Genomic DNA, 26,048 nt, shown 5'->3' with positions numbered 1-26,048 from the left:
TGCACAGCAAAGGAAACTATCATCAGAGTGAACAGGCAACCTACAGAATGGGAGAAAATGTTTGCAATCTATCCATCTGACAAAGGGTAATATCCAGAATCTACAAAGAACTTAAATAAATTTACAAGAGAAAAACAACCCCATCAAAAAGTGGGCAAAGTAAATGAACAGACACTTCTCAAAAGAAGACATTGATGCAGCCAAGAGACACATGAAAAAATGCTCATCATCACTGGTCATCAGAGAAATGCAAATCAAAACCACAATGAGATACCATCTCACACCCTTTAGAATGGTGATCATTAAAAAATCAGGAAACAACAGATGCTGGAGAGGATGTGGAGAAATAGGAACGCTTTTACACTGTTGGTGGGAGTGCAAACTAGTTCAACCATTGTGGCAGACAGTGTGGCAATTCCTCAGGGATCTAGAACTAGAAATACCATTTGACCTAGTGATCCCATTACTGGGTATATACCCACAGGATTATAAATCATGCTACTATAACACATATGTTTATTGTGACACTATTCACAATAGCAAAGACTTGGAACCAACCTAAATGTCCATCAATGATAGACTGGATTAAGAAAATGTGTCACATACACACCATGGAGTACTACGAGCCATTAAAAAAGATGAGTTCCTTTGCAGGGACACGGATGCAGCTGGAAACCATCATTCTGAACAAACTATCACAAAGACAGAAAACCAAACATCACATGTTCTCACTCCTAGGTGGGAACTGATCAACGAGAACACTTGGACACAGGGCGGGGAACATCACACACTGGGGCCTGTCATTGGGTTGGGGGCAGAGGGAGGAATAGCATTAGGAGAAATACTTAATGTAAATGATGAGTTAATGGGTACAGCAAACCAACATGGCACATGTATACCTGTGTTAACAAACCTGCACATTGTATACATGTACCCTAGAACTTAAAGTATAATTTTAAAAAAAAGAAAAAAACTTATGGATTGTAACTGCAAGGAAAAGTATGGTAAAATTCATAACCATGCCTCACCCACTGGAAACTCAAAATTCTGTAAATCTACAGAATAAAGACAGAAGAACCAAGAAAATAAGGGGGGTGCAGTGGATAAGGAGACAATTAAAATGCAATTACAGTTTGTAAGAAAACCAAGTACATCTATTTAGTTCATAAAAAATACTTCTGCAGGCTGCGTGCAGTGGCACATACCTGTAATCCCAGCACTTTGGGAGGCAGAGGCAGGTGGATCACCTGAGGTCAGGAGTTCAAAACCAGCCTGAGCAACATGGTGAAACCCCGTCTCTACTAAATACAAAAAATGAGCCAGGCATGGTGCCTCATGCCTGTAATCCCAGCTACTTGGGAGGCTGAGGCAGAAGAATTGCTTGAACCCAGGAGGCGGAGGTTACAGTGAGCCGAGATCACGCCATTGCACTGCAGTCTGGACAACAAGAACAAAACTCCATTTAAAACACACACACACATACACACACACAACACACACACACACAAGACTTTTGCACCTCCCAAACTTGTGACCTTTTAACAATTTTATTTAACATAGTTCTTAGCTTTCTAACCCTACAACAAGTTAGAGGCAATACATTATAAGTGGAGAAAACTGCTATACGTTGACATTCTCAAAATATGACAAAAATTAAGAAATATGCAGAAAACCAAAGAAAGTAAAGCTTTTGGGGGATATTTAGTGTAAAAGTACAGGTTACATGGTTCCACATACCTTTGTATTCCTCTAGAGTTAATATAGTACTGCAACACAAGCACACGTGCACCACACACATATATATACACACACACACACAGAGTTTTTGCACTCTTAAGAATAAACTCCAATCTATACAGAAAAAAAATCTTCTATAAAGGTTTCATATGATGCTATAAACAAAGGGCTGTACATGTGTATTTGCAGAGGTAGCAAGATTTTGCTTATGGGGCTGAAGAAAATATATAGTCTAGCATTGTTTCATAATTGTGTTCATGAAAAGATCAGTGTAAAACAAGTATTTATTAACCACTGTATATTAGGCCTAGATTTTCATCATAATACTTAAAACAACAGAAGTGTTGAAAAACGTGACCCCAAAATGCAATAAAGAACAAACACAAGAATTGTAAATATCAAGTTTAAAGTACTTTTTCCTCAGCATATGTGCAATTATAATTTCAGATAAATTGACATTATTTTTAAACGTTAATTAAGGACATATAATATTCAGCATACATTTTATTCCCATTTTCTGCAGAGATCTCACTAACAGGAACTTGAATTTTCTAACAGCTACACTGGGCATTATTCCACATGATTCATAAAGAAAGGCTTAGGCAACTTTTACAAAATGTTGGTAAGCTGATCTGCCGTGATTTTAATGTGTTTCAATCTCTTTAAAGGAAACTTACTTAACTTCTTAATGACTGGTTAAATCAAGAGCGCATTATAAAATACTCCACCTCTTGGTAAGCAATACCACATTTGCAGTCCTAGGTATAAAATTTTAAGACAAATGTAGAGAGAGCCCAGTTGTTCACCAAACCTGTCTCCTCCTCTTCCTGGAGTACTGCTAGACTACATTTCCCAGCCTCCTTTGTGGTTAAGTATGGCCATGTGGCTAAATTCCACTCAATGAAATGTGAACAAAAGTGATGTACCTTTGGAAACTTCCCACACTCAATGCACTTCTTCCATTTCCCTCCCATCAGCTTGATATGGAGATGCACACTGACCTTAGAATACATGAACTGAAGAAGCACAAACCAGTTAGAAGCTGTCTGAGGCAAAGGGTAGCTATTAGAAAAAGAGCAGCTCGCTACTCAGGAAAACCCTTTTAGTCTTTATATGAATGAGAAATAACCTTCTTTTCTGTTTAGCCTACATTATGGAGGTTGCTTGTAGGGTTACAATAATGAAAATTATATAAGTGAAATTATCCACCAAAATTAATTGTGAAAAGTAAATGTAAAAACAAATAAATGTGCAAAATGAATTTATTTTTGCACATTTTCAGAAAACGAACATTTTCAGAAAAGGTTTATGCCTCACTTGTTAAAGCACTGTCCTTCAAAAACTAGAGAATGAATAAAATGCTTTATTTGGTTTGTTTCAACCTTGAATATCACATTGAGAAGTTTTGACTTACAAATAGCGAAAGAATGAATCACTTAACTGTGAATTTAAAGTAGTAAAAAAAAAAAAAAATTCCAAAACAATAGTTAATAACTTTAACATACAGTGTTTCCTATTAACAACATACCCTGTGATCAACTTCTGCTGCAACAAACATCAAAAAACTAATTTGCTTTATTATCTTGGAATATTTTTCTTGACTATTACTTGAAATAGATAATTGGCCAGTGGCCTGAAAATATTTTAGTTATATAGAGCTACTTGTCATGGGATTTGACCTGTATTTCATTAAAAAGCTAAGTGATCATACTCATCTAGGGAAGCCATAACCTATTTGATTTGCCCTAAGACTCTATATTTCATTTAACATTCATTTTCTATGGTAACACGCTATGAACAAACTGAAGAAAAATACTCACTTGGACATTATGATATTTGTTTGTAGCTTTGTCCTGGTTTTAGTTTCCTACTTAATGACTAAATGGCACCACAGTGGGTAATGCGCTGCAGTAAAAGTGGTGAATCATTAAAGAGTTCGTAAATTTTAAAAACAGGGGCAGGCCTTCTGGGTCCCATATGCTTCTAAAAAACCTGATGTTGTGCTGTATTAATTGAACCATGAAGCTTTTATTAGTCCTCTTTAAAAATGCTTGCAGAGAAGCTTTTATTAATGTGTGCCCCCAAATTGTTTATACTACTTAGCATTTCCATAACAATTTATATTTCAAAGAACTTTTTGATCATTAGTTACATCTACCCTACATTTCTATAGAGGAATTCAGCTGTTTAGCAAAACAGAGGCATGAAGATAAATCTCTTAACTAATTTTTGCCCAAGACTTGCCAATAAGAAAATGAATAGAATATGAGAAAATGAACAGAATATGAGATCTTGCTATAAACCTTTCACTTCTATAAATAGCTTGGTCCTCTCATTCCATATGAGTAGAGTAGTTGTTGTAAGTGTTCCCACAATGGTGAAAAGAGAGATGAGCTAGCTTTATACAAGGGGCTTTGAAAACTAATGTTATAGGACTTTGCAACACAGCTCTGGCCACTCTACCTTCCAAACTTACCTAGAAGCCCACAAGGCCAGAACATTGCACAATTCTAAGGACAACAGGCACATTGTGTTCTATGCTTGGAAAATTCCTTTGGATGCATTTTCCTCAAAATTAATCACAAAAATTAGATTCCATCAAATTTAAAAATCATCCTGGAATCATGTTAGGGTTGATGTAGCCCAATTTATTTAAAAATGTTCAGGCTGAAATCAAGTTTTCTATAATCTTGAGATCAGACTAAAAATCTGCTCTGGGTTAAAATATGCTTAAACCTCTTTTGAGGAAAATCAAGGCACTCCATAAAAATCTCTTTGGTCCATCCACCTCCCCATAAAAATGAGATGGCTTATATAGAAGCAAAGTCACTAGAATGTTCCCCTCAAATTATTGCCTTCTCTAGGTTTCCACAGTGGTAGCTTTCTTTCCTTTCTTTTTTTTTTTTTTTTTTTTTGAGACAGGGTCTTGCTCTGTGGTCCAGGCTAGATTGCAGTGCAGTGGCATCATCATGGCTCACTCACTGCAGCCTTGACCTCCTGGGCTCAAGCAATCCTCCCACCTCAGACTCCTAAGCAGCTGGGACTACAGGCATGCACCACCATGCCAAGCAATTTTTTCAAAAACTTTTTGTGGAGATAAGGTCTCACCATGTTGCCCAGGCTAGTCTCGAACTCTTGGGCTCAAGCAATCTTCCCACCTAGGCCTCTCAAACTGCTGGGATTACAGGCATGAGCCATTGCACCTAGCCAGTGTTAGCTTTTTATTTATCTATCATCAGAGAACAAAATAACTAAATTATCATAGTTTTGCTCACAAGAGAGACACTTACTTGAGACAGGACTTAATGATGTATTTTTTTTGTATTTATGGCCTCCAAATATGAAACACTAGTGCTGTTGAATGGACTAACAGCATTTCTACACTTTGCCAAGTCATAGTAAAGAGCAAGATACATTCTACAATCCAGTGTCCTTCCCCCAGGTTACCACACAATACTCTTCCAGGGAGGGGTCTGGAAATCTGTATTTTTAACAAGTCTCAGGAGATTTTTACTATCTGACACGTTTGGAAAAGGCTAGATAAAATGAATCCTAAACTCCTTCTTTCTGAGATTTGGAAATTCTGATAAAAAATTACATTACTAGAAATAGTATCCATACTGCTGTACAGAGGAAATAAATTTCTGGTCCTAAATTTATTAAAATACGACACTGAATGGACCAAAGCTATTAATATTTCTGTCTCTCCCACGAAAGGGTGCTGTCTGTAAGGGTAGAAACTATGTTTTAGTGCTCGTTGTGCCCCTATTGGGTAACACACTGGCTGGCACAAGTAAGATGCTTAATAAGTTTTGAATGAAGAGCTCTGCTGCAGCAGCTAGCTGCCACTCTTATCCAGATAGTCTTTCCTCCATTCAGGATCCTCAGTGCCCAAAAGCAATACCCAATGCTCTAACTTTGAACATAACTGGGCAGCAAAATTAAAATAAAAACTAGTAAATTTTATATACAAAAATCAGCACTTATTGTTTGACTGAATACATGATTAAGGCGGTGGCATTTTGTACTTCATATCAACCACATTTGAATATGGATGGAGAACTTTTCTAAGAATGATGTTAATGCATGGGAAAAATAAGAATTCAAACTATACCAGAACCAATTTTGAAGACAAACATACTCAGTCTGAAACATGGACTATTAAAGAATTTCTGGAACTACTGAAGTGAGTCTATTTTCCTTTCTGGTGCACAATAACTCCTTAGAGCCATTTGCGGAACAAAAGCAAAATAAATGGATGGTGATTGCATAAGACCAATTTAATTCTCTTTTTAGATAGTGGGAAAAAAAGATGTAAGAAAAACATACTTTTTTCTAAATCAAACAATCAGGTTATTTCTCACCAGTGGAATATATATGGCACCATAAGATGCAGGCTAATAACAGGAGAAGAATTTTTTTTTTATGTTTGTGGCAGGAACATTTTCCTTTATCTATGCAAAGTGCATTTCAGGTCTCTGATCATAGTCATTTACTTGCAATAAATAGAGAAACTCCTACCCACCTGGCACATTTACTATCACTTTCCTCAACTTCAGATTTCATTCATAAAAATTTCCCAGAGTTGATTGACACCTCTGTATAATGTTATTGTCAACACAGCAGAACTATTTATAAGAAAAAGGTACACGAGGAAATTTTGGTGACCCTAAAGTCAAGTAAGTTTCACTCAATGTCTTATTTATCCATTACCTTTTCTCTCCTCATAACTGAACAATCATCACGACTGGCAAGAATTTCCTCATCAAAATAGCAGCTTCAAGTAAGATTTTCATTTTATAAAATCAATATTCTTGGGGAGCAGGGTATACCAACATCCACTGCCAAATATTATCACAAGAAAAAAAAATTGACCATAGTGGTTCTAAATTAATGCCTCTTTTAAACAATCCAATTTTGAAACACTGAATTTTTATACAAATAAATATATGTAATATTTAAAATGCAATATACACCTATATAAGGTAAATGTTATTTTAAGTTCATTCCAATAGAAAGAATAATAGTACTAGACTACAATTGTAATAAGCAACGCAGCTCACAGAACACACTTCAACAAGGTTGTCTGTAGACGACGGTGGAGGATGGGATGAGAAACAGGCAGAAGAAGCTAAACCAGTGATTCCCAAAGTGTGGTCCCCAAGCAGCAACAGCACTGCCAGGGGAGCCTGTAAAAATCACAATTTCTGGGCCCCACTCCAGACTTACAAAATCAAAAACTATGAGAATAGGGCTTGCTTTAACAAACTCTCCAAGTGATGTCAATGTATGCTAAAGTTTGAGAATCACTAGGCAATAAAGACTCAGAGATAACGGGCATAAGTAACTGTCATCTGTTTAACCAAGTGACAAGCCAATTATCAAACATGGTTGTGACTAAAGACTCAGGGATTTCTTGACTACACCATTTAGAATCAAGTTCCAAATTCAGCATACAGGTTGGCAGCCTGTTGGGGATATGGTGAAAGGCTGATGAAACAGTAGAATTCCCAAACAGCTAACGTGGGTGTGGCAATCCAGGGAATGAAAATCTTGGCAAAAGTTTTCTCCCTTATATGCCCTGAATATGACAGTACATAAGCTTCAATTTAGAGAGTTGAATAACCCAAGAATATGAATATGCTAAAGAATCTATAAAGAAAGAAATGTTCCTATAAGTATCCAAGCATAAAATTCTTGTAAAACTTGTCTGTTACTAGTATGTGGTATCTGACCCTACTTCATCATTCCTAAAACTTGAATTGTGTTTGTTCCAAAAATGACGGCCTGTTCCTGGAGGAACGGGCTGTGCTGATCACAGCACTACATGAGTAGCACACATCACTCTGGAACAGAAGGAAGCAGGTGCTGAGATTATAATTAAATATGTATATAGGAAACAGGAGTGGCAGCAAAGAAGGGTGGGGAGGAAAAATATCCTTCCTGTGTGTCAAAGAGATGGAGGTGGAGTCAACCCACAAGCTGACTCCCAAAGCCCCACAGTATAATTTAAAAGCATACAGACACATGTTAGGTCAGAAAGATTATGGATGCAAAATGGATTCCTACATAATAGTTCATATTCATAACTTCATAAAGTTCAATCTGAATGTTACCTTGGAAGCAGAAGAATTAAAGTCCCATGCTCAGACTAAAATGCAAATCAAATCAGTTGTCCAGGAAGCAAACTGGGTGAAGCAATAGAGAATTAGCTATCAAATGCAAAATTCAAAATTTGTTACATTAAGCAATCTTTGTTCAAAAAAAAGTTCCTTCATAAATTAAATTACTCAGTTTGAAACAACATAAAGCAACATCTTTCACATAAAGTCTATTAACAGTATAAGAAGCAACCAGACTGACCAGGCTGTGCAGGTGAGCTCATCATGAGAATCGGAAGGACTGCTAAGACTAGAATACAGATTCACAGTCTTTGTCGTTCAACTGCTGATGATGGTCCAAGAGGGGTTGGCAGAGGAGAAACCTAGAACATAAGAAAAATGCAATGTTTAAGATGCAAGCCATGTCAAGTCACACTGAAAAAGAAACACAGAGAACTGGCCTTGAGTGTCGACTTAGCCACAGTGCGACCATGTGTCTTTGAGGCAGTCATATCAACCTTTCAGGTCTTTAAGTCTTCATCTAAAAAAGAGCAAATTTAGCAGTCTCCCTTATAGAACAAGAATATTGAGAACATAAAAATAAAATAATAGGTGTAGAAGGAATCTGTGAGGGAGAAAGCAATTCACATAATTATAATTAGCTTACTATTTACTGTTCACTATAATTTGTTTGCTATTATCATTATTAGAGAAATTAAAAACATTTTTTGGATTCTTGGATATAAGTATCTCATTACATAGCATTTTAAACTATCATTATCAAAGACTTCCTCTACAGATAGGACCTCTTGGCAAAAAGAAATGTTTAATGGACTAAAAAAAACCCAAAAAGGCCATAAACTATAAGAGTGACAGAAAATTCCCATGATAATTTCCACTTCTTCTTAAAGTCTTTTGTAATCTTGTTCCAGCCCAAAGAAATAGCAACCATAGTCTTTCTAGGAGTCAGACTAACTGGATGGACTTTTTAAAAGGAATTTAAGGGACTTTCTGCTTTTAATTTGAATGTACTTCCACTTCTAGACACTTAGAGGAAAAGCAACTGGAAGGACATTTTCCTAAGAGTTTACTGGAATGTCAAACTTAAGAAAAAAGCAGCAGCTTTTAAAATTACACTTAATGGGTTTCTTACTAAAATAGTATATCCCAACTGCACTATTTTTATAGACAGATGCTGTAACTCTGAGAATTATATACTCCTTTATCTTCAGAATCCAACATCTTTATTGTGACTTGCTTTTCCATCACTATTTTGAAAGTGTTACTGTTATTTTTGCAAAATTTATAAAGCCAGATATAAATACATATTTTCTTTGGAGAACTTTATAACATCACCAAGAATACCTATAATACTTTATATGGTCTCTAAATAGAAATGTGCTATTTAGTTATTCAAACAGTTAAGTAGTGTCATTAGATCTAGCAGGCTACTTCTCATCACATCCTTGGTGCTCAATAAGTATTAAGATTTAATAACAATTAAAATGTACATTTTTATAAATATCCTTCAAAAATTATATTGATGTGCTGTTTTATTAACATCATCTGAAGAGTCTTGATTTCTATGTTAATGAGAAAGCAACATCTCTAAAGAAAGATAAAAATAAAGGGAAAATTTTTTAATTTTTATATCAAGAAATAGACATTCTGACATTAGTTTTAGATAAAAATTGTTCAATGTGATATTTACTATAATAATAACATCACCCTTTGGGAGGCCGAGGCGGGTAGATCAGTTGAGGTCAGGAGTTTGAGACCAGCCTGGCCAAGATGGTGAAACCCCGTCTCTACTAAAAACACAAAAAATTAGCCAAGCATGGGAGTGGACACCTGTAATCCCAGCTACTCAGGAGGCTGAAGCAGGAGAACCACTTGAACGTGGGAGGTGGAAGTTGCAGTGGGCCAAGATAGTGCCACTCCACTCCAGCCTGGGCAACAAAAGCAAAATTCTGTCTCAAAAAGAATAATAATAATAATGATAATAAACATAAATATAAACATCACTCACATTGTTCTTTATAGTTTCAAAGTGCTTTTAGACATGTCACCATATTTGATATTACTTTCATAAGAACCACACTAATAGATAACTTGTAACTCTCTCCTCTCACCCTGGACCTAATAGGTGAGGAAACCGAGACGCTATCTGCTTCATAATTAAAGTAAATAAAATAAAAGTTAAATTTACTTGAATTTGAATTTACAGACTATCTTAAATTAACAAGTGTGAACTTCAAGATTTTGTCATTCTTATTTTTTTACATTGTGCTCTGAAACATTTTATAAATGCTCTTGATACATTCTTGATTCTCAGTGGCACAATTTGATTTTAAATTAAGAATAACAAATAGAAAGCGACAGGAAAGCTTACCAGAATGTAAGTGAAGCAGCTCTGAAAAGTACCTTCCATCAAGGGCATAGTTAGTGTTATTCTTAAAAAAATGTTTTTCATCTTTAATGTCACTTTGTACAATTGATACTTGTGTATTTGCCAGTATAACTCAAATTTAGCCAATAATTTCTAACAGTTCAACAGCAGTTAATGTCTACCACTTATTTCCACAAAAAAATACATAACAACTCTCCATGATATGCTGATTTGTGGCTGGGTATGTAATAGTTGGGTTTTGATTTCATAGCTCCAAACCTAAGTTGCAAAGTAAATCTGGGATGGAAATATAAATTTGACTTACAAATATCAAGTCTTTTTGAAAGTAAAACAACTCCCCTTGCCTTCAGTCTTTTTAATAACTGCCTCCTTATGACACATTGCTCTAACATTTATGAAAATGTTATCTGAATACTCTTTTAATGAAAATTAATAGGCATTTCAATATTGATATTCACTAGCTTCCATTTACTGCATTTCCATTTCCAATAATCCACATTAAATCAAAGTTACCATTACTGCCACAGCTGCACAAGTAGAATATGGTCATTTAAGGAGTTCTCCTAAAATGTTTCAGGGATATGGATCTGCTGTACACATGTGCACATCACATGTATGGATGCATCATAGGCTATATATGCTTCCCTCTCCTCATAGCCACAAAATCAGATTAGCAGCCTGATCCACACCTTTTAGGGACAAAATTGACATATAATTTTATACAAATTAAGATCACCTTAAGTTGCCTGGAAAAGAAAGAAGGGTCAATGGCCAACATCTGTCAATGAGAATGGGGAATTTATTCTCAAATCTTCCCACACTTCTTTATCGAAATGGGCTGCAGAGTAATAGACTGTTTAGAAGTTCCCCTCATATATTAGTCATTCTTATGGTAAGTCTGAACTAGAAATAATAGGAAACTGCCTTCAGGTGGGTAGATAACAAAAAAGAATAGAAAAATAATACAAATTGTTTGTAAGTACAGATTATCAAAACATATAATAGAAATATATCTGTTTTCAATTAATAGTTTCAATGAATTTTAACATGAGTTTCTCCATGCTGTAAAAAACATATCCATATAGGTGCACATTGAAGGAAATAAACACAAGTGCAGCCAAAACAACTACTGCTACGAATCCTTTATCTCTTAAGATCCAGGAATGGTTATTTTGGTTCTTGACTATATAAATCCACAATAAAAGACTAAGAATCCTTTGCTTCAAAAAGATCATCTCTGACTACAACTTTGTCAGCTCCCTGAAAGTACGTTACTACTGTAATATCCTCGACTGGAGCACAGGGCAACAACTCAAGACAGTGACATCTTGCAGTCTCAGCTTACCCATGCAGCCAGAAAAAAAAGAGGGCACTACCACATTTCACTATCCCAACCTATTACTGTCCTTAACATCGTACATGGTGGTCTTCCATGGGTCCTTTAACCATTCCACCTGCTCAATAGTAATAGCATCACAAGTCAGAAGAGCTTTACATGTCACAAAGAAATTGCACATGGAGTATCTCTTCTGATCTTCACAACAGCCCTTTGGGGTACAATGAATCAGCTGTTATTATTCCCATTTTACCAACAAGGCATCTGAGGTGTAAAGAGGTTCAGGAATTTGTTTACAGATATGTGGCTGGCAAATGGAGGGCTGATCCTGTAACTCTTAGCCCAGTGCTTTCTTCGTAGCATTGCAAGGAATTACAGGCCACTTGAGCAGAGCTGTTTGAACATCAAGATCTTGCCTATCTAGTCATTACAACTTCAGTAATGGCTCATTGAGATGCAGGTCTTCTTTACTAAAGGACCTATCAAGCCATTGAATAGATCAAACTCAGTCACAAAACATGATACAATGAATCCAAAAGTTGCCATAAAAGTCTACAAATCATCTCACAACACAAGCTTTCAAATTTGACTTAGACTTCATGTTTCTTGAATATCACAATAACCTTTTTGGTTTTTAACTATACTCTGAGCTTCTTATTACAGTTGTCTTTTTTCCCCACTTTTGGGTAACTAGTATTATTTTGGATAGTGTGCTACTAAAAAAGGAGACCAGTTTTGTAGTCTATGTAGGTAACAAAAACCTTGTCTATTTAAATCTGATATATCTTCCTCATGGCTAGGGCAAGCCAAAATGTACGGTTCAGTCTACACAGCCATTCACACTTATCTACAGGTCCTTCTCTTCTCAAATTGAGCCATTAACCATGGTTCCTCTATAGAGTATGCTTCAAAAACTCAGTTTATCACAATCACTATACAGATCATTTATTAGTGGGAAAAGCTTACTGTGCCAACACGTTGAACACCAAGAGATTCATTAGATCCTCAGTCTCTCTCTCTCTCATGCCTTAGAATGTGAAATTCTGCTGTAATTTTAACTTTGGAGAAAAGCATTAGAAAACTGCTCAACATTATGTTCAACTCAACAACCCTTACTGAACACATACAAGACACACTGTTACCCAATATGAAAACCTTAAATTCTATTTCATTTATCTGTTTCTTGCTTTTACCATAGACAGTCACCAGAATCAGAACACTGACCTCTTAAAAATATCTTTCTTATCTGAATCCTCCTTTCCATTTCAATTAATACTGCTTTGGCTCAATTAATTGTTTGTTCTTGATTGGATTCTTAATCTAGTCTTCTATCTGGTATCCCTGCCTCCAGGGAAGGTATAAATAAATGAATGAGTCAGTAACTACAATTTGGTGACACACAGCTCCTTAATTGGTATTCAAGTGCCTTCATAACTGGTCTCCTTTCATCCCACTTTTCCTCCTTCCTTCTTTTCCTCATGTATGACCCCTATGGTTTCAGGCAATCTGTGATTACTCCTAGAGTGATGTTCAACATTATTAGCTACTACTGCAGGACAGGCTATTCAGAATGAACACCTGTATGAGCACTGGTGGAGCTTTACTAAAACACATCAGCTGACTATGAGTCCTGACTATTCCTACACAGTATCATTCGCATTCCATGCTTTTGTGTCTCTGCAAAGGATACTATTACCTTTTCTGCACCTCCCACCTTGAATTCTTGGAGTTTTTTTGGTTGGTTGGTTTTTGAGGTAGGGTCTCACTTTGTCTCACGTGATCACAGCTCATTGCAGCTTCAACCTCCTGGGCTCAAGTGATCCTCCCACCTTAGCCTCCTGAGTAGCTGAGACTACAGGCGTGTGCCACCATGCCCACCTAACATTTTTACTTTTTTTGGTAGAAACAATTTATCCTCATCATCCTGCCCCAGCCTCGCAAAGTGCTGGGATTACAGGTGTGAGCCACCGCACCCAGCTGTACCTTGAACTCTTTAAGGCCATGTTGAAATGAGAATTCTTAGCCAACCACTCCAAGTAAAATATCAGCTTTCTTATCTATGTTTCCATTGTACCTTGTATCATACCCATAATAACATCACATAGGTTAGACAATAATAATGCCTCTTTATGTTAGTGGAGTACTTTCATCCATGATGAGGCTATGTTCTTCAGTTCAGGGACTGCACTACATTCATCTTTGTAACCCCCACACCTAGCAGAGAACCTGGTACATGGCAGGTACACAATAAGTTCCTGATGAATAAGTGAGCAGGCAGTAAGAACTAAACCAATGATTCTGTAGTTATGCAACTTTGAGGCAGAATCACTTATCCAATTTGTTAGTATAGATTCCTGAAGGACTAGTACACAGTCCTTGGATTTGGAACAGAGAAAGAAAGAAAAATATTCTTGAGTTTGGGCCACCATCTAGAAAGAGCAAACCTAGATGGGATGGGTGCCTGCATGGGTTCGGAAGACACCAGACATCCCCAAACTTTGCCCATGAATTATGTTGACCAAGATAGGGTCACTTCCTAGGCTTTTCAATTAAAGTAATTTCTTAGCTCATTGAAAGGATTCCGTTTCTCTCTCACCTTATTAGCATCAGTTTTTTTTCCCCAAGGACATCCATCTTTTTATCAGACATGTTCTACAAACTCAAGTTGGCCTCAAAACAATCAAACCACTTATTCATGAAGACAAGGGAACATGGGATGCAGAGATGTAAGGATACTTGTTTCCCTTCAACTTTTTTTTTAAAATTTTTTTATTATTATTATACTTTAAGTTCTAGGGTACATGTGCATAACGTGCAGGTTTCTTACATATGTATACTTGTGCCATGTTGGTGTGCTGCACCCATCAACTCGTCAGCACCCATCAACTCGTCATTTACATCAGGTATAACTCCCAATGCAATCCCTCCCCCCTCCCCCCTCCCCATGATAGGCCCCAGTGTGTGATGTTCCCCTTCCCGAGTCCAAGTGATCTCATTGTTCAGTTCCCACCTATGAGTGAGAACATGCGGTGTTTGGTTTTCTGTTCTTGTGATAGTTTGCTAAGAATGATGGTTTCCAGCTGCATCCGTGTCCCTACAAAGGACACCAACTCATCCTTTTTTATGGCTGCATAGTATTCCATGGTATATATGTGCCACATTTTCTTAATCCAGTCTGTCACTGATGGACATTTGCGTTGATTCCAAGTCTTTGCTATTGTGAATAGTGCTGCAATAAGCGTATGTGTGCATGTGTCTTTATAGCAGCATGATTTATAATCCTTTGGGTATATACCCAGTAATGGGATGGCTGGGTCATATGGTACATCTAGTTCTAGATCCTTGAGGAACCGCCATACTGTTTTCCATAATGGTTGAACTAGTTTACAATCCCACCAACAGTGTAAAAGTGTTCCTATTTCTCCACATCCTCTCCAGCCCTTCAACTTTAAGTAACAGTAGCAGGACTTTGCTCACAGTGCTCCCGACAATATGTATGTTGTCCTGAGGAACAGAATGATAAGAGTCTAGGACTCTAGGGGTTCTAGGGACTGGGAAACTGATGGGCACAAGCAAGAGCCACACCAGCAATGCAGTTGGTGATTTAACCTTCCCTAATACCATAACAGACACCTGCTGCTCCGATTCACCAAATGTGCTGGCAAAGACTGGCATATCAACTACTTTTGGCTCATTCTGGACTCTGGGGAGTGATCTACGCAAGACTATTGGTTTCACTCCCCACCTGCACTGCCAAAGGTTTGCTGAATTCACCCTTTGAGTACACCTAGGAGCAGAACATGTCACCCAGAAGGCCACACATCTCACATAGAGTCTCTGTGCTTACATTTTAAAAGCAAATAATAAGCTCCATTCTAAGACTTTTTGGAGAACCATTTAAGAACAGGCTACATTGTTGGGTGTAATATAGAGCAGGGAATGCAGCTTGGGAGGTTAGTTATGCATATATTTTGCATATTTAAGATAAGATTCAGTAGTCTATACTATAAATATAACTCAATGGTAACATCTAAAAATACATAACATAATCAGGAATGGTCTGCTGGATATTGCATTTCATAAGAACAAATGTTGCCAACTACAGTACCTGCACTAATAAAAATAGACCTTTTCGTAGTAAGCCTCGATTTTTAAAACACTGGGCTTAGCCCCAGGGTATCCAGTACCCAACCCATATTCCAAATGCCTCTACATCATAAAGATCATTTTATCAAAAAATCTTACTCCACTGATTTTTATTGGACCATCTTTGAAGGCCCTATCTGCAACTCCCCTCCTTGGACAATAGGAAGTCACAGTCACCATTATCACCAATTTGAGTTTAAAAGGAGACTCACAATGCCCAGAAACTGCAGGATATACAGGCTTCTTTTCAGTCATGGCAAAGGGGTTGTTTAAAAAAAAAAAGAAAGAAAGAAAGAAAGAAAAAAAAGAGCTTTGTCTACCTGTAAATACACACTGGACAGAAGTCTAAAATAGAATTGTGAAAAGGAAGTAACAGTCGAAGTGAAGGAACTTGTAACAGACAACCTCTGATACCTGTGCAGCAGGAGGGCTTTGTAACTCACACGCTATAACCTTCCCTGCAGAAAACTGCCGACCAAGCATGTTGAAAAGAACCCGTCTCCCTGGTCTACTACCTCACCTGTGTGGAGGCATGGGTTATGATCAGCTAGCCAAATACAAAAGACCTTTAGCCATCATTGTAATTTAGAGCGATACGATTCTCTTTTTCAAGCTTCAATATTGTGTACATTTTTTAAAATTCTGTGATTTCTTTAATCATATTTCTTTAATGCTGCAACTCAACTCTGGAAGATCTGATAATCCCCACATTGAGCAAAGTGCTCTTGTAAAATGTTTCACTAGCTGGGTGGTCTGGAAGTCAATTAACCTCTCTGAGTCTAGTTGCTTAAACATGAATTATTTAACTTACGAGGTCATTCTGAGGCTTGAAGGAAATAAATGTAAAGTAATCACTGGTAAGGTGAAGGTGCTCAAAAACATTGGCTGTTACTATCATTATAGAAATTTTATTTTACTTCAGGCCAAATTTTATCCCAAGAGAAAACAGTGACACACGGTGCCTCTCACTGTGGAACAGAGTCCTGCAACACAACTATTAATCTTCCTCACTCCACTAGGGTTACAACAGGGATCTAATTACTAAAGCTTTTTTTCATTCTTTTTCTTTCTTTTAGAAGGCAAATGTGTACTCTAAGGAAATATACTGTGCTATCCTTTGCTTGGGAATATACCATGTTTACTTTAATCTTTCACTCACGTTAGTTATACAAAAAAATCACTTGGGTGTTAATAGAAAGAAAAACATTCGAATAGAAAAAAAAAACTAAGTTAGAAACAGGTATCATTTTGTAGAAATTTGAAGTGAAGCATGAAGTCTGTTCCTCTGATATTGTATAGATCTTTCTATAAAGAACTTGAATATGTTTTAACAAACTGGCTTGGGAATTTCAACAGACCCTAAGGTCCCTCTATTTTGGGAAGGATAACACTGATCATTTTACTCACTCCTTCTATCTGTTGCTGGCAGTCCATACAATTTTAAGCCAGCCAAGACACATCTCAAGGCACAAGCAGATGTGCCCCTCAGGGGAAGAAGTGATAACAGAAAATATCCACACGATGAAGAAGGAAACCAGTATGAGTCTTAAGTCACCAGGGCCATTGCTCAAAGATGTGAGGTACATGGTACCCTCCCCAATCAAGACCCACATTGACACTGTTTACGCCTCATCCCTCCAACCTTGGCAGAATAGGTTCTAGAGGCAAGGACCCTAAAGCCGATTCGCGCTGACTTCCTAGAACTAAATCAAAAGGAAAACCCCAACTTTCCATGCCCAAGTAAATGGACCAAAGGCTCAACTCTCCCCATCTTTTTCTGCATGGCAGATGAGAAACTGAAAGTACCTCTGATTGGACCCCTCCCACAACCAATCAGGCTGATAGAAGGCCAAGTCTTCATTTGTATAGAACGTTATAACTTCACTTCAGCCTCTGACTGGTCGCTTTCTGCAACCAATCACACTGGTCGTGAGCTACTGCTGCATTTACGCAGGTTGTACACCAAGTAACAAATGGGAAACCTCTAGAGGGTATTTGAACCCCAGAAAATTCCATAACCAGGCTCTTGAGCCCCTATGCTCAGGCCACTCCCACCCCGTGGAGTGTACTTTCATTTTCAGTAAATCTCTGCTTTTGTCGCTTTATTCTTTCCTTGCTTTGTTTGTGCGTTTGGTCCAATTCTTTTCTCCGCTAACACATTTGTGACCCTCCTTTCTACTAGGTTTCTCCAGAATCCCTTGCAATTGATTAGGCCATTGGTTATTTGGCCCCTTTCCAAATAACTTACCTTTACTAATGAGCTGAACCAAGCTCATCTCCCATGTTTATCTCCATCTCCTCCTCCCCTTCCAAAGAAATCTACTTTATACCTACAACTTACTTCAACTGTGTCCCTCTCTGGTTCTTTTCTAGCCAATGTTGTTCCTTTGTCTAGAGAAACTTCCTTGTCAAAACACACCAGTACACCTAATTTAGGATACACCAAAATTTCCAGAATACATCAATTTGTAAAAAATGACTCATATCAGATATTATGCTCTTTAAACTTCACCCTATCAATTAGTATTGACTTTTCTAACTTACATAAACTTTATATTCAAGTTAAGAACAACCCAAGTTCATGCTATGGAATCTTGTGGACTATATTGTGCTTAGGAGCAAGGTTTAGCTCTGCTTGAATGTAACATGTACTTATTGAGTGCTTGCTAGGAATGTTCAGAGCTGGGAGAGTGGTTCAGATAGCTCCTGCCTCCCAGATTTCATACCAGTGATTTCTCAGAGTACAGTTCAAGAACCCCTCTGAAAATGCAGATGCAGACACTCAGGACTTACCTGAGACCTTCTGAATCAGAATCTTTAGGATAAGGGCCCAGAAACAGCATTTTAAACAAGTTTCCGTGGTGATTCTTAACTGAGCTAAAGTATCAGAAGCACAAGAGAAACAACATATGCATATGAACAATTAAGAAACAAAATAACAAACATATAGAGAGAGTAGCACAAGGAAAAGTACCCTGACTTTATAGTCTGGCTAACCTTAATGCAAATTCCAATTGCTGTAGTTTCACAGGCAAATTATTTACCATTCTGACGTTCAGTTTCCTTACTGGTAAGTTGCTGGCTCTACTAGCTACTTGCAGGGTCACTAGGGATGAGTGATAATATATTTAAAACACTTAGCATAGTGCTCAATCATTATGACATTCAGGGCCTCTGTGTTACAAACTGCCCTACGAATAGCTTACAATACAAGCTATTTTCTTAAAAAAAAAAAAAAAAAAAGGACAGCACAAGTGCTACAGGAATTAGGAGAAGGGAGTTCTCACTGTGATTAGAGGTAGAAGGGAAGGTACATGAAAGAGCTGGTGCACAGCTTTGGGAGACTGAAATTTATTCAAACATGCATGGGTGGTAAAAATGTCCTCCTTTCCCAGAAGTTGTCCAAGTCATAGCTGCTATGCTCAATGAATTGTATACAGTTGCAAGAAAAAATTTAAAAATTACCTTGCTGTGTCCTTCAACTATTCCGTGAATTAAATGATCTATTTTTGCATTCCTCATATCATAAAACATTTCCACTGTCAAAATTATCCTCAAAATTATCTCAAGCTTTATGCTAGTAACATGATGATAGTTTGTTGTATGTAGCACATTCCATTCCCAAGGAGATGGTGGAATTTTGTACAGACAGCTTCACAAATATGCCATCAGTTATTTATATACAAAATGATAGTACTGACCTCCTGCCAGAAGAGGGAACTCTGAATTACTATACTATGATTACAGTACAATATAGGCTGCAGCTTTTTTATCATCTCTTCAAAGAACCATGTGAAAGATGTCTAGTGAGGATCAAGGAGGCTGCAAAGACATTCACCTGCTCCAGGAAGCTAACTGGCCCATGAGAGGATAAAGCCTCTTAATGATCCCATTAGTAAAACAGGCTAGTTGATTAAGCTAACTCACTCAGAGCCAATCCTATTAAACCTCATTATTCCTGTGAAGAATCAAAAGTATCTGCAACTCTATCTCAACAAATGGAGCAAAGTTTCAAATGATAAAACCTGAAAAAACAAGGTAACAATTACTGAGTATATAAATACACTGTCAGAACTCAAAACAAACTGGGCACTCAATCCACAGGACATCTATTCCCCCTGAGTGAGAAAGCCACCTTTGAAACTGAAAATCTGTATTAAAAACAAGGGGACCAAAACAATTCATTTTGTTGAAGGCAATTTCTATTAATGTCATATAGGGGAAGAGATACAGCCTTTGCTTTTACATTCCAGTTCTGGAAAAAAAAAATTGCATATATATATGCATGTATTAAGACAGACTGAGACAGATCAACACATATAAATAGCTCAATCCAACATCTGTAGCAGCCCTTTAGATTATATTAAAGTCCTTGCTGTTTATCAGGCTGGTAAATCATATCAGCTCCTAGTTATTTAAATTGCCAGTTGCCAGGCAACCATTTCTTTTTGTCAACTGTCACTCACTCTTAAGTTCCTCTGCAATACTTCCTTAAGAAAAAAATAGTGAAAAAATCTTGACACACTTATTTTGGGCATAAAAGATGCACTTAATTTTATCTCTGATCTTCAAGAGTCTGAGAATCGAGTGATATTGGGAAAATAAAACCTGTTTAGTGAGTTGGAGGAGGAACAGTGTTGGAACAGGTAGTGATATGGATGAATATCCATACAGAAAAGTTGTGGGACTTTGCTAAAGTAAGGTCCTTTTGGGACCTGGCCCACAGTAGAGGTATGTTTGTGACAAAAGCCTTACAAAAGAAAATATGCACTCCAGAGATAAGAGGCGATTCTCAGCAAAATTGGTGTCCAGTTATTATTTTTATTATCATGCTTTTCAAGGTAAGGCAGAGTCCCTTAGCCAATGAAGATAATATTGCAGTGTGTATGCAATTCACTTTGTCAATACAAGTACTTCTAGAATCGCCATTCCCTGTCTCTCTGGGCATTAGTTTCAGACCAGATCATCTCTAAAGTTCTTGCTAGCAATAACATTTTATAAAAACATCAATCTTTAAATTACACAGTTCTCAATGGCAGCCTATATAAAACTGGGCCAACCTAACAAATCGGACCTTTTTGTTGCTACATCTCAAAACAAAATAGATAGAAACATATATATATCTAGATACAAAGAAAATTATTTCAATGTATAATGTTGCTGTTTATTTAAAAATGAAGAGAGATATCTTACTTCAAGTAGGAAATGGCAGAACTTATCAACTTTGAAATTAAAATCTTTGTGCACAAAAAAAAAAAACCCTAATAAAGTGCAAAGACAAATCACACCGGGAAAAATATTGAAATGCAAATAACCTACAAGAATTAGTAATGGGATTATGGCTGAGCACTTTAGATTACATGTGTAATCCCAGAATTTGGGGAGGCTGAGGCAGGAGGATCACTTGAGACCAGGAGTTCAAGATCAGCCTGGGCAAAAATAGCAAGACCTCATTTCTACAAATTTAAAAAAATGTAAAACCTTAGCCATGCATGGTGTATGGCTACAGGTATGTTCCTGTAGTCCCAGTTACTCAGGAGGCAGAGGTGGGTGGATCACTTAAGCCCAGGAGGCCAAGACTACAGTGTGTTATGATCACACCACTGCACTCCAACCTGAGTGACAGGGTGAGACCCTGACTCTAAACAAAAAAAAAAAAGAAAGAAAAACTTACTAATTATTACAATAATATGTTGCTAAATATTATAATTAACTACTAATTATGTTTTCTTTTTTCTTACCTATAAATAAGAAAACAAAACAAAGAACAATTTAGAAATAAGAAAAGGACAGAAACAGGTAATAAACGAAAAAGACAATTTCAACAGCTAATAATTATATGGAAAGATGCTCAATGAGATACCAAAACACATCCATCCAAGTGGGTAACATCTTAAAGTCTTATAATCCTCATGTTGGCAAGGATATGGAACAGTTAAAATTTTCATACACTTTCAGAGACAGTATAAATGCACACACCATTTAAAATAGCAATTTAAAACTATCCTGTCAAGTGGACAATGTATAATACCCTATGATCTGTGTAGGCACAATACTATCCCCCTCCAAAGATATTCATGACCATATCCCAAGAACCTTTGATTATATTACCTTGAATGCCAAAGGGAATTAAGGTTGCAGGTAGAATTTAAGTTGCTAATAAAATGACCTAAAATCATAAGATTATCCTGGATTATTCAGAATGGCCCAGTGTACTCAGAACGGCCCAATGTATTCACAAGGATTCTTAAGAAGGGAGAGGCAAGATGTGGTGGTTCACCCCTATAATCCCAGCACTTTGGGAGGTCAAGGTAGGAGGATCACCTGAGGTCATGAGTGCGAGACCAGCCTGGCCAATATGGTGAAATCCCATCTCTACTAAAAATGCAAAAAAATTAGCTGGGCATGGTGGTGAGTGCCTGTAATCCCAGCTGCTGCTAGGGAGGCTGAGGTGGGAGAATCGCATAAGCCCCGGAGGCAGAGGTTGCAGTTAGCCAAGATTGCACCATTGCACTCCAGCCTGAGTGACAAAAGTGAGACTCTATCTCAAATAAATAAATAAATAAATAAATAAATAAATAAATAAAGTGGAAGGGAGAGGCAGAATAGAGTCAGGCAGAAGTGGCAATGTGACTATGGAATGATAGTTGATGCAGCAGTGCTGGTTCTTCAGTCCTGCTGAAGACGCAGGAGAGAGACCATGATCCAAGGAATGTGAGCACTCTCTAGAAGCCAAAAAAGGAAAGCAAATGGATTCTTCCCTACCAGTTCAACAAGAAACAGAGCCCTGCGGATACCATGAGTTTAGCCCGGTGTGAACCATGTCAGATTTCTTATCTACAGAACTCGAAGTTAATACATTTCTGCTGTTTCAAGCCAGCACATTCAGGGTAATTTGTTTCAGTAGCAATAGGAAACTAATAAGTGACCCAACAATTCCACTCCTAGAGAAATTTCCCCACACCTTCTTGAGAAAAATCACAAAAATATTAACAGCAAGACAATGTAGAACAGAAATTCTAGAAACAGTCTAGATGTCCATCAACAGGACAATGAATATGTGAAAACTGTAGCAGTTTGTATATTAGAATAATACACAGCAATTAATATAATGGGCCTAGAGCTATATATATCAAAATGGATACACCTCAATACTTACAGTACATTAATGAGATAATAAAATAAAAAATGATTTATATAATACACCATATGTATAAAGTTCAAGCATATATGAAATCACGTCATAATATTTATGGATAAATATTTTATATTTAAAAGAATAAATGGGAATGGTAAACACCACATTCAACTCAGGATAATGGCTAACTCTGGGGAATGAGTAAAATTTTACAAAGAGCACTTCAACTACATTTTAAATGCTTTATTTCTTAAAAACAAAAAAAAGTCCTCAGGTAAATAAGACAAAACATAAAGATATAATAAGTAGATGAGTATTTATTAAATGTATTATTCATATTTTTCTGGATTACTAAAATATTTCATAATAAAAAAATAAACAACATATGCTCCAATGATGTATTTTCCATGTGTCCACCAGCGAACAGGCAAACTGATTCTTCCCAAGTTCACAGAAAATGATCTCACCCAAGGAAGTATCCCTATTAACTTGCCAATTAAAAGACAAAAATACCTAAAAGCAAACATCAATATTTAATCCAATTTTTGTAACCTTCCAGATGTACACTAAAACAAGCAGTGTATTTTTATTTTTCCTTTTATTTTAAGCAATTTCATCTTAAGTCTGCAAAGTCAGGAAGTAATTCACATTGGGAGGGTTTCTTCCACATGTCTCCAAAGAGGCACACCCAGGTATGAAGAGGTCTATTTGCAAGTGGGCATTTACAAAATGGACCATAATAAATATACTGTCACCTTTCAGACAAAAAAAAAGGAGATGATTCATTTAGAAAAAAAGAGTTTAAACAAGCTGTAAGTTGTTAAGTAGACAAAATAACATTCTACATATCTTTGTCAACCCTCCACCAATGAGGATCAATAAACCTATTTACTTAAATATACAAATATTGCAGAAAAAACATAAATCCACTTTTTGTGGTTTAATATTTTTCCCTTGTTACTTATACTTCTATCAAACATGATGCAATTCCTTTTTCTCTTTTTTAAGAGACAATGTCTGTCTAATGCCCCCAGGGCATTATGAGAAGATTAAGAAATGACTGTTCTGCTTCTTGGGAAAAATGTTAAAAATGAGGGGGTTTTCTGATTTGAATGCTTTTCCTCCTAAACTGGAAAACTTAAACTTGTTCTCTAGGAAGCATTAATAACCTAAAATACTGGAACCAAATTGTTTTTGCTAGAAGGAAAAAATAAACACAAGAAGAATCTGAAAATAATGTGTAACTTAAATATGTAACATGAATAAAAAGTTAAAAGCATTGTTTCTGCAGCCCATTGTTGTTGAACTAAAGCTTATTCAATCTCTCAAAAAGCCAAGGTCTCTTTCTTTTAAGTCTGAGTAAACTAATTATATGTAGTTCTGGGTGGTACACAACTTAACACCTGTGCTGCCAAAATGCCAACCACAACATAAAAGCATAAACATAGCAGCTCTGAAGAAAAACTTTTTCCTTTGTTGTTTTCCTGACCAAGCCAAGCCTGAGTCCAAATAAATTTATGTCTCAATCAATGACTATGAGTATTAAAAATGAAGAGTTGCCATATCATACCTAAAATGGAAGGTAAACATATTATTCTAGATTCATTTGTAGAATACTATTCAAGGTATGAATGGACTAAAAACTACTACCTAAGAAACAGTGATGTAAGAAATAGCTCAGCCAGACATTAACTTATAATCGAAGCTCTTATCCCTTTAATTGATGCCGCATTTATTCATAGCATGACACCATTCAGCATTCTGGAATTACCTGATAGGGTCCCTCTTCTTCAATAAGATGTTTCCCTTTCTTGATCTCTTTTTCTTCTTCCTGTTTCCTTTTTTTCCCAACCAATCAGCATGAAGATTCTTTTGCTGGTGAATCAACAGTCTTACATATTTGCTATGTGCTCTTTTTCCAGAGAAATATCATCTCTTGTTCCATTGACCTCTTTTGTGGGGTCTTTCTGTTCTGATTCAAATTATCTCCTCTCGGGATACCTCTATTTCTCCAAGGTTGAGCTTCCTCAACGTAACACAACAGAGATTTCTGAAACTATCTAGGCTACTCTGCTCTCCTTTAGAGGAACTTCCTCACTCGCCTCTGACAGATTACCAGCATCTGAATATAACTCCTATCAAAGATTGGTGAGAAAACCACATGAGAAAAAAATCTATTGATGAGAAAACCACAAACATTTAAAAGATGTTCTCTATATTAAGTTAAAATATACCCCTCTGTAACTTCTATTTTTTTTTGTTTGCTCCAATCAGTCTTCGAGTGTTCCAGAATCTCTTTGTTATAGTACTAATATATAGTCATTTAATTATTTGAATGCTATCATGTTTCTTTCCAATCTTAAATATCCTCTATTCATTCAAATAAGGTTTTAGCCCTAAAACCATTAGCCCAACAAAAATGCATAGCTCTCACTACTAAATGCTGTTAACTTAGTAATATGATTGACATATGTCTGGATAATATGCTGGTAGGTACTACAGCACAGCCCTTACCAGCTCAGTTAACTTGAAACCATGTAACTGCACCCAATGCCATTACATCACCCTGTACGTATTACTTCAAATTATCTCCTGTGTGAGATGATTTTGCTTATTCATTGCTTCTTATTGAGTGCCTGTCTACATCAGACTATACCAGACTACAAACTCCATGAAAGTAAAGATTATGTCTGTCTAAATCACAGGAATCAGAGATCAGTGTTTGACATATGACACATAGTCCATATCAACTGTTGACTGTTCAAATAAAATCAACCTAAAATACTGCTTCTCAGGGATGTCACCTGAATAAATATTCAGGATTGCTTACTGACCTAAAGCCTAAATGTTGTCCATAAATTGTGGAAACACAAAGCAAGTGAAACTTAGTCTTTGTGGCTAGGGAGTGTTCCCAGAGTTGGTGATGACAAGCTGAGTTCTACAGGAGGAACAGAAAGATGTCATTCAAAATACATTTTTAAAATAAACATACAGTACCACAAGGTCTTTCTACTTCATTCCTCAGACCTCAGAGAGTTTGAAACTTCAAGGTGGTTAGAAGAAAAGGTACAGGGAACAGCATGTGTGACTGTGCAAGCAAAAAAGAGGACGATCCAGAAACTGCTAGCGCAGTGACTGAAATGATGGCTGGAGAGGAGATGGAAAGAGAAAAGGCAGACA

The 26,048-nt window shown here is 36.8% G+C and overlaps 1 protein-coding gene across 1 annotated transcript in view; it reads right to left on the bottom strand.

The window, feature by feature from the left end:
- Positions 1-26,048, bottom strand: part of HDAC9 (histone deacetylase 9) — a 921,220-nt gene that overhangs the window by 840,692 nt on the left and 54,480 nt on the right. Inside the window, exon 2 of the mRNA XM_011944152.1 lies at positions 8,101-8,221. Coding sequence (XP_011799542.1) covers positions 8,101-8,125 — 25 coding nt within the window. The 5' untranslated portion in view covers positions 8,126-8,221. The remainder of the gene's footprint in view (positions 1-8,100; positions 8,222-26,048) is intronic.

Source organism: Colobus angolensis, unplaced genomic scaffold, assembly GCF_000951035.1.
Source record: "Colobus angolensis palliatus isolate OR3802 unplaced genomic scaffold, Cang.pa_1.0 Scaffold229, whole genome shotgun sequence".
Lineage (NCBI taxonomy): Eukaryota > Metazoa > Chordata > Mammalia > Primates > Cercopithecidae > Colobus > Colobus angolensis.
This window is presented reverse-complemented; position numbering and strand designations above follow the sequence as displayed.